The sequence below is a fragment of the Gavialis gangeticus genome, unplaced genomic scaffold (genome assembly GCF_001723915.1).
Source record: "Gavialis gangeticus isolate Ggan-Ray unplaced genomic scaffold, GavGan_comp1, whole genome shotgun sequence".
NCBI classification, from domain to species: domain Eukaryota; kingdom Metazoa; phylum Chordata; order Crocodylia; family Gavialidae; genus Gavialis; species Gavialis gangeticus.
Genome location: NW_017729020.1, coordinates 8,064,384 through 8,078,882, shown reverse-complemented (window position 1 = coordinate 8,078,882; position 14,499 = coordinate 8,064,384). Strand labels below are relative to the sequence as shown.

General features: G+C 51.2%; 1 protein-coding gene and 1 long non-coding RNA gene across 2 annotated transcripts in view; both read right to left on the bottom strand.

Moving 5' to 3' along the window:
* Window positions 1-13,011, bottom strand: part of GFRA2 (GDNF family receptor alpha 2) — a 74,604-nt gene extending 61,593 nt beyond the window's left edge. Inside the window, exons 1-2 of the mRNA XM_019514502.1 lie at window positions 12,609-13,011; window positions 4,847-4,930 (exon numbers count right to left, since the gene is read on the bottom strand). Of these exons, the coding sequence (XP_019370047.1) occupies window positions 4,847-4,930; window positions 12,609-12,996 (472 nt within the window). The 5' untranslated portion in view covers window positions 12,997-13,011. The remainder of the gene's footprint in view (window positions 1-4,846; window positions 4,931-12,608) is intronic.
* Window positions 6,342-11,100, bottom strand: LOC109295567. The gene is made up of 3 exons (XR_002096765.1): window positions 11,089-11,100; window positions 7,138-7,143; window positions 6,342-6,434 (listed from the first exon to the last, which is right to left on the bottom strand). It is a non-coding gene; the product is annotated as an uncharacterized LOC109295567 (long non-coding RNA).
* Window positions 13,012-14,499: the final 1,488 nt, after the last annotated feature.

The window sequence follows — 14,499 nt, the reverse complement described above, 5'->3', positions numbered from 1 at the left end:
CCATCGCATGAACATGAGTCAGCAGTGCAATGCTGTGGCCAGCAGGGCAAACAACATGCTGGCATGAATGAACTGATGCATCTCATACAGAACTAAGGAAGTGATACATACTCCCACTGTACTCCGCACTGGTGAGACCCCATCTGGAGTACTGCATCCAGTTCTGGGCGCCACACTTCAACAAGGATGTGGAATAGGGGGGACCTGCTGCCCAAGACGAGAAAGATGGAGCTGCCAGCAAGACGGCATAGGGGAGTAGAGGGAAAGGCAAGGCAGGGTTTCGAGACTGCCGGGGCCAATGAGGGAGGGAGGAAGGGGCATCAAGTGGAAAGGCGGGGTGGAAACGCTAGGGCAGGAGCATTGGCATCATCGACCAAGTCCACACCAGGGTGGTGGATTGGGGAGCAATCGTAACCTCCATGGTGTTGATGCTCTGACAGCCAGTTGGTGAGGAACCTGATCCTGCGAAATTTAAATAACATGTTTTTCTGCATCTGGCTTTGGATGCAACCTAAAGATAATCACTTTATGCCCCATGCTGCTGTGAAAGCGATATGCCCCTCTGTGCAGCCTTCTGCTGCAGCCTGCCCGCCAGACCCCCACGGCAGAGGGTAAGGCCAACCCCACGCTCTAATAAGTGCCGCTGCATCCAAACAAAGCCATTCCAGAGCTATTTCTTTTTAGTTTTATTTGGGGGGGAGGGCGAATAAATCAAACCATGAACCCATAATCCCCATCCCCGCTGCTTTTGCCTCTCTTATGATCCACCAGCTAAATCTTTCCTTGATGCTAATTTAATCCAATAGCGGGGAGCTGGGCAGGGAGGGTGGGGTGGGAAAGATAGATGCTATTGTTGTCTGGAACCCAGAGCCGACCCATTTGGGAAGGAGCTTTGCGAATTCGCTTCAGAAGCAAAAGCCAGGCTTTTAAATTCAGCCCGGAGATGAGTTAATTTAGCCACCCTGTAGAGCGTATGACCCGTGTCTGCCCACGCCCCAGCACAATCTGGGGTCTGGGTACAGCTGGGCATTACTGCAATACGACCGATAATTAGTCAAGCAGCTGCCTTCAGTTTTCTTTTACGGTGCTGAACAGGGCAGGAAAGGGACAAGAAATCCACTTTCCGCTCTGCCTGGGACTAGCGGCTGGGAAGCGAACAAAACTGAGAACAACTATGCTCACATTAGTGACACTGGAGAATGACAGCTCAGAGGCTGCGAGCAAGGCCCTGCAGCGCACTGTCAAGGTCGAGGACTAGCCAGATGCTTCGTTAGCCTCTGCCCGCCAATCCATAGTCAGTCTAAACGGTAACAGGGCTGTGCTATCCCCTCCTTCACCCCTGCCCCGAGCGAGCCCTTCCCAGCCAGGCCAGCCAGCGCAGTAAGAAGCACGTGAGCTCCTCTGCTGCTCCTGCTATGAGTATTAACCTCTCAGCAGAGCACAGCAATATGTCACTTCACTGCTGACAGAAGCAGCCGTTTTTGCCCTTAACTGCTTTTATTTGGAAGAAACAGAAGGGACATTTTTCTATTAGTCTGCCCCGTTGCTGGGAATGCTCTCTTAAAGAAGCCCTAACCTTCCAGACAGTGCAATGAGGCATGTAATACATCTCTGCAGAGTAATCAGATTCTGCCCCTTCCGCTCCATTCTTGCCTTCTATATTATCACGGCTGAACTCAGTAGCTATAGCAACATGGCCCGTCTGGAGGACTCCTGGGCTCCTCCAAGCAAGAGGTACAGGCGAGGCTGGTACCCAAGGGTGCCTTAGGAATGGGGGAGCAAGGGCAAAGAAGACCTGCCTGGTCCCAGGGTTACGTGGCTGGAGGGCAGCTGCCTGCAGGAGAGGGCTGGCACTACCGCACTGGCAAGGGAGCGTTGATGGCTGTCCCGGCGAGGAGAGTTGAGGGCGTCTCAGCGATCCCGCCATTAGAGGAAGGACACCAAGACGGCGCGAGAAGAACAACAGACCTCAGCCACCTCTTCAGACAGCTTGCACGGCCCTTTCCGACCTCCGTCACAAGGTGATGACATGAACGTCGCCAGGAGTCACTTGGGATCAGAGAGCCCACGGTTCCCAGGACCTCAAAAGGATTTAAAGGGATAAATGGAGGGCGCTCAGCTCTGTCCTAAGAGTTGGGTCCCCTCAAGAGGTCTCAAGACAGACATCTCAGCCTGCAATAATGCCCTTGAACAGGTCATGTCTAGAGACGGTACCTGGGATCTCGGCACCTGAAGAGATGGGCTTTTCCTGTCTCAGCTGTAGGATCAAGTCCCTACATGTGAACGGACGAAACCCTGGTTGCGCCCCTGCAAACCGAAGACCTGCACTTTGCTGGTGTGGGTTCCAGCTAGCCATTTTGGAAAGCATAGGCCCAAATGTCCCAAGAGGCTCCCTTCCCTTTCCCAATTCCACTCCAAACGAGCACAAACCCCAGAGCAGGTTCTTCTCCCACGAAGCCCAGCAACACTTGTGTGGCCGGTCCAATTAGTCTACCCTAATCTTCAGTTCCAGGGTGAGGAGCTTTTTACTAGGTAGCAAACAGACTTCGATGCACAGAGATATTTATTCCCAAGAGCCAGGAAAAATCTTGGTTTTAAACCCACTGGATTAATAATTTAGCAAGCTTTGAAATTTCCATCTCACCAAACACGTGTCAACATTAGTTTGCGTCCTGATTCAGGACAGGATTTTTTTTTTTTGCAGGACAGAACGTTCTAAAAGTTGTGTTTTGGAGAGGCTGAGGCTTTCTCGCATCTACATTTTTTAACTGAAACATTTTGACTTTCCTAAAATTAGCCGGCTGGGTCCATGTTGCCTTACAGGTATTATTGCTTCTGTGGCTATGAGCTGGGCTCCCTAGAGGACAGCCCTTCCCCCAGGGCAATGCATTTAAAAGGCAGGTTCATTTTGTTCTTAACTGACTCAGAAAGGAATCGTTTCCAGTCCATTCAATAAAGAAAAGTGTTCCAAGTCAGGTCAAACGGATCTAGGCAAAAAAAATAAAAAAAATCATTCCAGTTTTCCCAGTGGAAAACAATGCTGTTAATGTTGCTTTGCACAAATGGAATCTTTCTCCATGGAATAAAAAAAAAAAAAGAGCAATTTCATGGAAAGGCCATTTTCAAGGGAGGAAAAGTCACTTGCTGGAAGTTTCCAAGCAGCAATTATGGGCCCCATGACTAGACCAGGACAAACTGTGCCTTGCTCTCGCTCTCTGGGCTGCTCAAACGTCATGCTGTTCATACACGTGAAGGTTCACAAGGGGCCCCGGGGGCTCCAGTGAACAAGTGATGGTCAATAAACCAGCTCCGTCTGAAGAGTACCTTCCCCCGGCACATCACTTAAACTTTTCTCCCATTTCAAACCGGGACCACCAAACCACTCCAGACCCTTCTTGTCACCTGGAAAAATTCCAGGAGGCAGGAAACCAGGAAATCCACCCACACGCATCTCCACAAGACTCTCTTCCAAACAGATCTGCTCCGTCTCTGGGCTCTTATAAGTGCTCAAAGCTGGCCCAAAAGCAAGGGATAAGTGACCACGTCCCCTGTCCACAAAGGTTCAAGTCAGGCCAGATAACCTCCAGGCACTTCTTCACGAGTATGGATTTCCCCTGCCTCCTCCTTCCCATGCCTGCTTGCTACAGCAGCAGTCATCCTACATCCTACCCAGGGAACAGGGATGGTGCCAGTCTCAGATCCCTCGTGGCACTGGGAGCTTTGTCTTCCTCTGGGGAAATCTTAGCTTAATGGCCTAGGCAGGCTGCTGGGGGAGAGAACACATTGTGTGTGTCTATGAGACAAATGAGCGAATTACAACATCTCCAGCCTACTATATCAGTTCCTTATTATGTGAGGCTTGGAAGCAGCTGGGTCCAAAGGGGGGGCGGGGAATAAAAAATAAAAAAAAAAAAACCCTAAACCACAGCATCTTTGTACAAATGCCACTCCCAGGAGGAGGCTGCTGCTCTGGGCACCATCGTGAGTGGAAGGTAAGAACTGAGAGCACCTTCCAGCCTCAGCTCCGTTTCTTCACTTCCTCTTCACCTGCTCCCCCTTGCAAGGGACCAACATTGGAGACGCAAGTCCAACTTACAAGCATTCAAAACAGGAAGCAGGACTGCAGCTGGGGCGCGCATGCCAGTTTGTACGGCACAGCTGTTAAGCCTGCACCCGCCTGTAGCTGTTTAAGTGAGCTAAGTCACTCAGCTGCTCTGTGCATTGTCTTTCAGCCTCATCCTGCATTACTGATAAGCCCACATCAGTCCAACGCTCTGGAAATGTAGCACCAGGCTCTGTACTCAGTTACTCTGGTTTAAATGCCAAGTCAAGCCACCAAAGCGGATGCAAATACACACCAGCTCAACTGAGACAAGGCTCTGGGGCTATCGATCTGAGACACACACACAGGCAAAAAAGCACGGTTCTGTTGCCAGCGGGTTGTGTGATCACTTGCCCAGTGCATAGAAGGTCTAGCCAAACTCAAAAAGGGCCTTGTTGCTACTGATCCGAATCTTTAAACTAATTTGATTTAAAGCATTCTTATCCCAGACTTAAGCACACTCACACAGGGAGGTAATTGAGAATAAATCTCTGCACAGACAGGCCTCTCATGACGTCATCCACAGCTATAGGCAGAAACAGGTTAGCCAGATAATTAAGATGTCAAGGCATAAGGATGCAAGGGGTGCAGCTAAGATTTAAGGAGGCGGTAGACAGGCTGGAAGGGAAGGGAATGAGGAATGGGAGAAAGAGCCGCTAATATTCATTCCCACGGAGCCCGGTAGCAGGTTTATTCACAGGAAAGGGAAAATAAAGCAGTGAAAGCATGTTTTGTTTTTATTACCTGAGAAAATTGAAGCGAGTCTGAATATATCAGAGAGACGAGAAGTGACTGGCTCGTAAGGCGAAGCTTCATAAAATTCTTCTCCTGGAGTAGAGGAAAGGAAAAAAAAAGATGGAAAAACCTACAATGAATAAACACAATAGCCACCTCTGCCATTGCTACGCTGCCAGCCCTTGCCCCCCAACCCCACAGCCACTCTAGGAAAGCTAATTATAAGACACTGGTATTTGCAAAGGCATCTTATAGAGAATTAAGCATCCAAATCCCATTGACCTGTCAATCGTTTTGGGGGTCAGGAAACTTCCCCGTTTCAGTTTTTTTTTAAAAATAAGAAGATTGATAAAGAAAAGCCAGCGTGACTTTTGGCTTTGTCCTTTTATAGTTTAAATTTAATGAAGACTTCAAAATGCAACCTTCTGATTCACTCAAGACGAAAGGTCTCTGGGTTTGTTTGATTTACAGTCCCTGAAAACATGAGAGATTTCTCAATCCAATTCAAGAGGGGAAAAGGTTTGATAAGGCCAAATTTTTTCTGTAATGGAAAACTGTCTTCCGCCCAGCTGTAATTATAGTTCATTTTGGAAAAATAGGAATCTCTGATGTTTCAATAGGAGAGCCGAGACCCTACCCAGGACTTACACAGCCATCCTATCATATCAGAGGTACTCTCAAATGCGACAGAATTTGCCACCACAGCCCTGTTGTGCTGAGCCCTTGCTGCCCCCATTACAAAGATGAGAAACGAGGACACCGAGAATATTTTCTGAGCAAAGTTGAGCCAAGTCTGCTTATGGTAGAGTAAGATGCCAAACCCAGATTCCTCTACCCTCAATGCAGCACCTTAATCATAAATATGCGCGAGGAAGGACTTGATTGGGTGGGAATACTGAAATTTTACCTGTTCCCCTCTGCAGCCTGCTAACTCCATTTAGAAACCTTTATTAATCGTTCTCTACCCAGACTTGGTGTAGTGCAGACATTTGCAAGCCCAGCTTCCAGCCCACAGAGCTGTCACTGACCACAACCTGAAAGCTGGCCCGACAAAGTCTCAAGAGCTTGAAGCCTGATGAAGGGGACTGCAAAAGCAAATGGAAGAAAGCTGCCAGTATGAGAGGCATCCCTTTAAGTCTTGAAGGAAAATGCTCGTGGACTTCACATAGGTCAAAATTTGGCTAGAAAGGACTGGTGAGCTCACAAGACTCCTTTAAAAAAAAAAAATTTCGTGTCCCAAGCCAAATCAATGCATCGGTCCAGAACCATACATGGCCCTACTACCAGCAAACATCCTCCACTCTCACCAGGGGCTTCAGACATGTCCAAATCCTTTAGCGGGCATCCTACGTGCCAGCCCAAGCCCAGAGACTTGGGGTTCGGGTGCCCCCGAGTTTTGCTTGCCCTCAGCCATAAGGCCCCAGCAGCTAGCGAGGGAGGAGTCTCCCATTTCCATAAAGTAGGCGTGAAGCCAAGATCTTCCCACTGGAAGTGAAAGTTAACTATACATTACCTCCATGGGTACTACCCCATGCCAGGACAGCGGTTTTCCCTGGGTGCAACTAGGAAAACCGCCTCGGTGGTCACGGTGTTTCCCCTGTCAGGTAAGCTCACAAGACTGGAGACCAAAAATCCCTAGACCTAGAGCAACTCTAAGAAATAACAAAGTTTTTTCCTTGAAACCGTCTCCATACTCCTCACACCCTGACCTGCACAGTCTCTGTCTAAGGAGAGATCGGCGAAAGCATCATTAACGGCAGCACTTTCCGCTGGAAATACGGACTCGATAGAGGAAGTGGTCTCCTCAGCAAGGAGAAAAAAAAATAAAAATCAATGTAAGCCCGCTTAAAGCCCCCAGTGAAGACTGACCAATAGCCTCATGCATCGATTTCCATTCCTTTCAACGCGTGTCCGCCTCACCTCCACAGCGGGCAGGAGGAGCAGGGCACCTCCACTGATAGCTCTTGCATAAAAGGCAACGCTGGCAGATGCGGAAGTGTCTTATGGTGGTGATGGATGAGCTGGGGCTGCACGGGAGGTGTTAGGAGCAGCTGAACTGCCACACCACACGTGGCCCCATGAGCCAAAGAGGATGGTTGGTTTAACCACAAAGACCACACCGAGTCCCTGGAGGCAGAGGCTGACCCGGGGTATGGCACAGCTCCAAGCTGGCCCTTTGCCCAGAGGGGATTCTCCAGGACAGGAATATGCTATTAAAGACAGAAGCCATACCCCCCACCCCCCGACACAACAGCTGTGGCCAGGTCCTGCTCCATGCTACCCCCTACACCAGCATACACCTGCTGCTGCACCAGGCTTTGGTGGCATAGCTACTAGTATAACTGGGAATAACCCGGTCCTGCTGGGCCCAATCTGGGAAAGGACTGCCTGGGGAATGCACTGTACTAGGACTCAGGGGGTGTGATGCCCATCCTTCACTTGGCCAGTGTCCCAGAGTAACACATGCTCACCTGACCCTCCACATCCAGCTTCCTGCCTCTAAGATTTAGGTAATTTCTCCTCTGTAGGGGACTTTCCTGAGGTAGGGACTTTCACAATGCGTGCGCACAGCACCCGGCACAGCTGGGCCCTGATCCCAGTGACAGCCTCAGCTTGCTGCTGTAATACAGATCAAAGCCACACTTTGCTGTGGTCAGTGGCTTACACCCAGAGCCTCCCCCAGAGGGAATAATACCACCTGGTCCTTTAAAGTCAGTGCTGAATGCAGCCATCACTCAGGCCAGCATGAAGCAGGCTTCCTAGGCAGCCACAGGCAATGCCCCTACTTAGCGGATAAACAGGCCTCATGCTGGGGGGGCTCTGAACAAGCAGCAAGTTTGCTAGAGGGGGAAGATGCTCAGGCAGAAAGAGGGTTAAGAGGCTGCTTGCCTTTGAGAAGTTTCTAGCTTACTAATTCTAGCCTGTGCTCACTCAGGATATTATTAGCTTGACAAAGGTAGCGTTTATTCCATAATTAAGAAATCATTTGATACTTTGCCCTGGAAAACAGGCTTATTAACAGGCAGGAAGCAATCAGGAATAGCCGAGGCCCAATCCACCAGCTCCTCTGTAGACATCTCTGAATGCATTTCATTACTGGAAATTGTTCCAGAGGTTTGCAAGGCACGACGATCTGCCAGGGACCAGGAACCAAGAGCACCCTCCTGCCCTGCCGAAGCCAGAGCGTGCAAGGGGCAGACTGTGAGCACAGCCTCATCTGGTTCCAACATTGTTAGCGTTGGCTGCCTATTTGGGGGTCTCTGAAAAAATGCACTGGTGGGGTCTCAATCCACTTCCCCACAGCCCCGAGCCTTCATTTGACTGGATAGAGAAGCCACCAGTGTTGGTCTCAAGCAGGCTTGCGGCTAAACAGCAGGCCCCTGGATTGTGCTGTACACTAGGGTTAAGATTAACAGATCTGAGGTCAATGATAGTACAAACAAATGTGAGGCCAGGCAGTTCCCCTAGCACCGGTCCACGGTGACTCAGGCACCAGTCACAGCTTCTCCGATCTCCTAGCTAACATCCGCTGTCCAGGAACCAGCCTGTCCAAAGCATGAAAAAGGGATTGAGCACAAAAATACTGGCCCCAGGTGCTGGCTGCTTCCACAGCAACTCCTCAGCTAACCCACCTCCTGACAAGGCATCACTCCCATAATCAGGTACCCAGTAGCCAACACAAAAGCCCCAAATGCCTTTTGAGATGGGGCAGCAGCACCGTATTATGTGCCTATTTTTCCCTCCCTAAGCAGACCAAAGATCCTAGACAGCTGCTATCTGCAAAACTTGCTCGAGGCTTGCATATACAACTATAGTACAAAAAGCTCTTCATAATGATGATCCAGCCACTCCTTCCCCCCGCCCTTACGAAACAGGGTAGTTATATAAACCTGGAGGGGAGTCAAAAAAAAAAAAGAAAAGGATGAAAAGAAATATGTATGGTCAGACTCTAAGCCTCTCTCACTTGAAGACAACACACTTGCTTTGCTTGGTTTACTAATGCCCCAATGACAAATAGCACCTTTATTAAAGTGTGTTTAGGAAACACTGTAACCTCCCAGCATATTGCTTTTCCAATTCAATAAATAATTAAATACCGGCTGAACCTTGCTGCTTGCTAGGTAAATTATCAAGTATTAAAGGGCATCAAACTTCGCCTAAGCAGGTTATGATACAATTAACCTCCGGGAAAGGCACCTGGGTTGAAGCAGCCTGGCTTAATGAACGGACGGAGCCCCCCAGGTGCCAGGAGCACTCCAGCCTGGCTCACAAAGGCGGGAGGAGGACAGATAGCCGAAAACCAGCCTATTAACCAGAGGCATTGTGGGCAAATCCAGCAGTGGTCAGAGATGGGGATATGCAGACCAGTCACCTAGCCTGCGTGGTGGGTAAATACCGTACCACTGGATGTCTCTCAGTGTCACAGAAGGTGAGGGGACACTGGACGGCTGTGGGACAGGAAGCCTATCCATATAACGCGGTCTCTGACGCATGGTGAGGTTTTGCAGAGTGGCTTTGGGTGGTCCTACAGCAGGCCCTGCCATCTCAGTCCAGGACTCAATCTTGCCATCAGCCCACCAGCAAGATCTGAACCTCTGGGTGGGGTCACAGGAGTAGGAGTCAAGAGTCCTGGGTCCTGTCCCTGTAATTTAGCTCTCTTTTTTTGTGAGAAAGAGATGCACTGTCACTTCATGTGCCTGTGAGAACACCCCAGCAAAGGCAATGCCACTTCTGCTAGCAGGGGAAGGTCAAAGCAAACCACCAGCTCTCCACAGCGCTTACCTTGACCTGCTAACACACACTGAAGCTACAAACTGCCTCCTCATCTCTGGCCTTCTACCTCCCATTATGGAGCATAGATAAAAGGGCACACACAGAGAACAGGAAACCTATGGAGGTGAACCTAGAAAAATTCAGGCCATCCCTTCCTCCTGAACACATAAGTCTTCATTCATTCATGTCCACCAAGTCTTTTGAAGCCCCTGAATGAAGGCTGCTAATGAGGGGCAAAGCCCAATTAAGCACAGATCCCTGCCTCCAGGCTGGCTTTCCAGTCATCCATCTGACCCACATTTCCATGATGCATCCAGGGCTCATCTCTAGCAGCTAATGTGCCTTAATAACCTGCCTCACCTCCACCAGCATTTTAATGTGGTTTAAAAAATACACCTTCCCCACAGCGGAGCACAAACAGATAGTCCAAGGAGTCACTGAGGCCAGCGTTAGCAGACGCACTCAATACGCACAACGCGAGCTGCCCACAACACATCCAGGTCCACACCCGCTCCGCTTTGGGCTCCACAGGCACTGTCCCCATGCTCACAAAACCATCAGCATCAGGAAGCCTCAGGCTAGGGTGTGCAGCAAAGAAAAGCTAGAGCCTTGGGCTTACACACCTATAGGGAGAGGAGCTGGAGGAGCAAGGTGGGGAGATCCACCTCGCCCTTTGAAGAGGAGAAGACAGTAGATAATCCTGTCATCAATAACCGAACAGCCCAGTGCTGGCAAAATCCAATTTCAATTACTAGCACTGCTCCTGCCTCTGATTTATGCCTTTGCCTGCCTGCAATTACAGCTGCCCTGGTGCAGCTTGAAGAAGTATGTTAATGGGAGCAGCCAGCTCCAGGATCCCTCCAGGGCCATCCTACTGCGCTCACACCCCCGGCATGCTGCCCAGAGACAGGCCTGTGTGAAGGAGGTGCCGGCCTGGTATCCAAGGTTGGGGCAGCTGACAAACGAGGTCTCTTTAACCTACAAACAAAGCAATGACAGCCTGCAGCTCCATGCCCTGCCTGTCCCCTGGGATCCACATCCCCTCGCCCCCAGAGTCATCCAGCAGTCGACAAACCACTTCTGCCCCTCCACCCTCAGGGTCTCAGCCCACTCCTCACTTGACTCCTCTTATTCCTGTGGCAAATGATCCACATAAAGGGATAAATAAGTCTGCCACCCTACCAAGGTCTCTCTGCACAGCTGAGCTGGTTTATTACCTGCTAGCAGTGCAGGTGCATGCTAATAGCCAAGGCAGCCCTGTGCACCTTTGCCCAAAAGATCTCAAAGCACCTCGCAGAGAAGGGTCGTCTTCATGACCCATGCCATGGAAGAACAGAGAGAAGCAGCCTGTCGCAAAGCAAACCGGAGGCAGGATCAGAGGCCACATTTGCTCTTCTGGGATGTCAGCACAGAGTCGTCAGGGCAGCTGTTACAGTCCAGGTGGGGAACAGAGCAGAAGTCAATTTGGGCTTGCTAACCACTAGCCCACACTGCTTTCCAGAGCACAGAGACCAGGTGCTTCTTTCCACACCATTCCCCTACCCCTGGACACCAAGCTGAGCTCCACTGCACGCCGACAGACAGAAGTTAACACTGTATTGGAGGAGAGAGACGATCCACAAGCCCAGCCCGAGTGGCACCAACACCAGGACGAGATCGACAGCTTGTTTCACACGGGTGCGGGAGACACACAGTCAGAGTACAGAGAGCCCGGAGGCCAGCCCATCTGACCCCCTAACACAAATGGGAAATTACTTTGCTGCCTGCGAGATGTGCTCCCATCTCCACATCCTGCCTTGATGCCCTGATGTGCCTCCTCATTACAACCCAATCTCCTCCAGCGCCCGTTCTCCACAGGGTCACAGCTGCCCCAGGTCTGCCTGGGACCCAGCCCCGCTTCGCAGGTCTAAGCGAAAGCCTCATCAGAGAACAGCCCAGCGTCATGCTCACTTCACCCCCATTGACCCCTATTCCAACCCAGCCTGGTTTTCACAAGGATGCACCTTCCAGAATAACAATCAGCTGATTAACGTGGAGAGGCAGGCAGAGGCTGAGCTAACAGAGCTGCTTCCATGCACAGGAGTGGGCTGCAGGGCTCCAGCCTCTGGGCCAAGCTGGGTGTATTGCAATTGTCTTCTGCTCTGGGATGGATAAGGGTCTTTATTGCACAACCAGTGTGGGACATGCATGAGTCTGGAGAAGGGTAAGAGTCTGGGAATGGGGAAGATGGTCTAGAGAGAGAAGAGAAGAGGGAGCATTTAGCAGAGAGGAGGAGATTTCAGTTCTTCCTGGAAATGAGAGAGAGTCACTGAAGCCTCACGCACATTGCTTAAGGACATCCTATTGACCCTGCTCTGTGCTTATAATGGGCCATCTGGCACAGACAAAGGCAGGAAAAGAATTTAAAGAATGCCACCAACTCCCCCCAGGTCTGTCCTGCCCTGCTGCTCCAGTCCCGGCCTCCCCACCCTGCATTGCTGTGCATTCAAGATTGGCCTGCAGACTCCCTGGCCTGTCCAGCAATATACCACTTCCCAGCTCCATAGCAAAGCACCCAGGTCTTTGCTGCCACACTCCTCAAAGCAGAGGTAAACAGCCCCCACATGGAGGCTCTTTTGCAGGGCCAGGCTGTGCAGCTCCCAACACACCCCATAACCCATGCCTGCTTCATCTGCTCACAAAAGCAGTGCATGTTTCATAGGGCTCACGGCTCAGCCAAAACGCATTGAATCCATCCCTCAGATAGCAAGGCTGAGCTGCCCCTTCAACTAGGGAGCCCAGAAGATTTGAATCATCTCACCTTCCCCTACAAGGGCTGTAGTGTATAAGGACCTTGCCCTCCAAAGCACCAAACAGGCCTGGATCTATCCTACCCCACGCCCTATCAGTGAGGCATACCTTCACCTGCACATGCCACTCCAGGGCTTATCCATCAGCTGGTCCAACCCCCTCCCCAACACAGACCCAAAGGATCAGAGCCGTAGCCCAGGACACTTACCCTCCGTCAGCCCGAGGTGTATACTCCAGTAGATCTGAAGGCACTGCAGCTCCTTCTTCATGCCCCGCTTGCAGCGGCAGTCATAGAGCGGGCTCTCCTGCAACACCTCGAGCGCTGCCTGGCACTCCTTGTTGGCCAGCATGGTGTTCCTGTCCCGGCCAGCCAGGCACTGGCGCAGGGTGCGGTAACGGGAGCTGCAGCTCGACTCAGCAGCACACAACTCATTGGCCCGGACACAGTCCACTGGGGTACGCCAGCCATGAGGGTCGTGGCCAGCCAGGGAGGAAGGGCCAGCCAGGGAATGGAGGATCTCGTCTGGACAAGGGGGAGAAAAGAAAGGCCAAACAGAGATGAGATGGTAGCCACGCTGCAGGAACAAGAGCCCCATTAAAGCGCTGCCTTACCATAGCACCAGGCATAGTGGCACAGAAATCCTCCCCCAGAACCGCAGCCCCTGCTGCTAGCCCAGCCCTGAGCTCTCCACACACACAGCTGTGCCAACACCACCCAGCTCTGTCATTAACCCAGCCAACCCGCACCATTTCCAACCAGCAGCCCTTGCACGCAACCTGCCCTTTTGCACCCTCTGCTACTCCTATCTTGCAGTCCAGCTAAGCCCCGGGCACGCACTTCAGTCTTGCTGTGTGGCTCGGCTGCTGTTTCACATACTGGATTCTCCTGAACATACCCAGGTGAACGTAGTGGGCAGTACAGCCTCCTTCCCCCACCCGTAGCTGTCTCACTCTCAAAGCATTTTACAACCTGCCCAAATCAGTCCTAACAACCCCAAGCTTTCTATGTTCCAAGTAGGGAAACCGAGGCAGCAAGCCATGAAGTAACTCAAGAAAACTTGTTGGAAATAGAGCAGAAAGGCCTCACTCCTGGGCATCTGCTCTAGCCATCAGGTCTCAGCTCTTCACACTCAAGCAACTGCCCAGAGAGAGCAGTTACATTAAATAAGAAGCAGACAGCATAAACAAGCTGGCCCAGGCAATACATCTCGGGTCAGGTCTTCAGGCAACTGGCACAAAAGGGTTAATTCTCCAGTTGGCCTCGACTTGGCTCTGCCAGGACGACAAGTCTTGCACTGGGCTTCAGACCAACCTCTGCCAGCCGAGCTGAAGGAACAACTCCATTTGCTGGCAACAAGAGAGAGGTGTTACCCTTTACAGAATCACACCCTGGATAAGGACACGACAGGCAAAGCCTTGGCACGAGACACTGGGGAACGTGAGTATGTCCTCAGGATCTTTGATCAGCCAAGGAGAGCTTGTTTCCTGGTCTGCAATGCTTGTCACCGATTAGCTTTGGCAAAGCTCACAAAAGGTAGAGCGGCACAGGTAACTCCAGCCAGAGAAGGCCCCAGCTCACCAGCCTGTGGTTGCAGCCCTCTCTCAGCAAACAGCAGAGCAACTACCCCAACCCACAACAAGAGTCCCAACCCCAGCAGACTCTTCCAACCCACCTCCTACTTATAATGGTTTTACTCAGCCCCCCAGGGGGCAGAAACAAAAGCAGGTGCTTATGTGGTCAAGCACAACATGGCTCAAAACTAGGGGCAGCAATCATGACAAATCACAATCTGGAGGGTAAAACAAGCCCTAATGACCTGGCAGCACCCAACATCAGGCATACTGAGTCCAGCATATGCCATGACAAGAGGATTCTCCTTTTGTTGCTGCCACGTGCTGAAGAAGGAAACCTTGCTAAATCTGGTTGTACTCCACATGCAGACTGCCCTGGCATCACGAGGAAGGCAGCTAACACAGCCTTCTCAGCAAGCAGCATATATGCCCAGAGATATACAGCAAAGCCCATGGGCGACTGATGCCTCCTTAGTCGGGGGGGCACATGCCCCCCCTGCGACCAGTCCCACCAAGCTGGGGGGGGG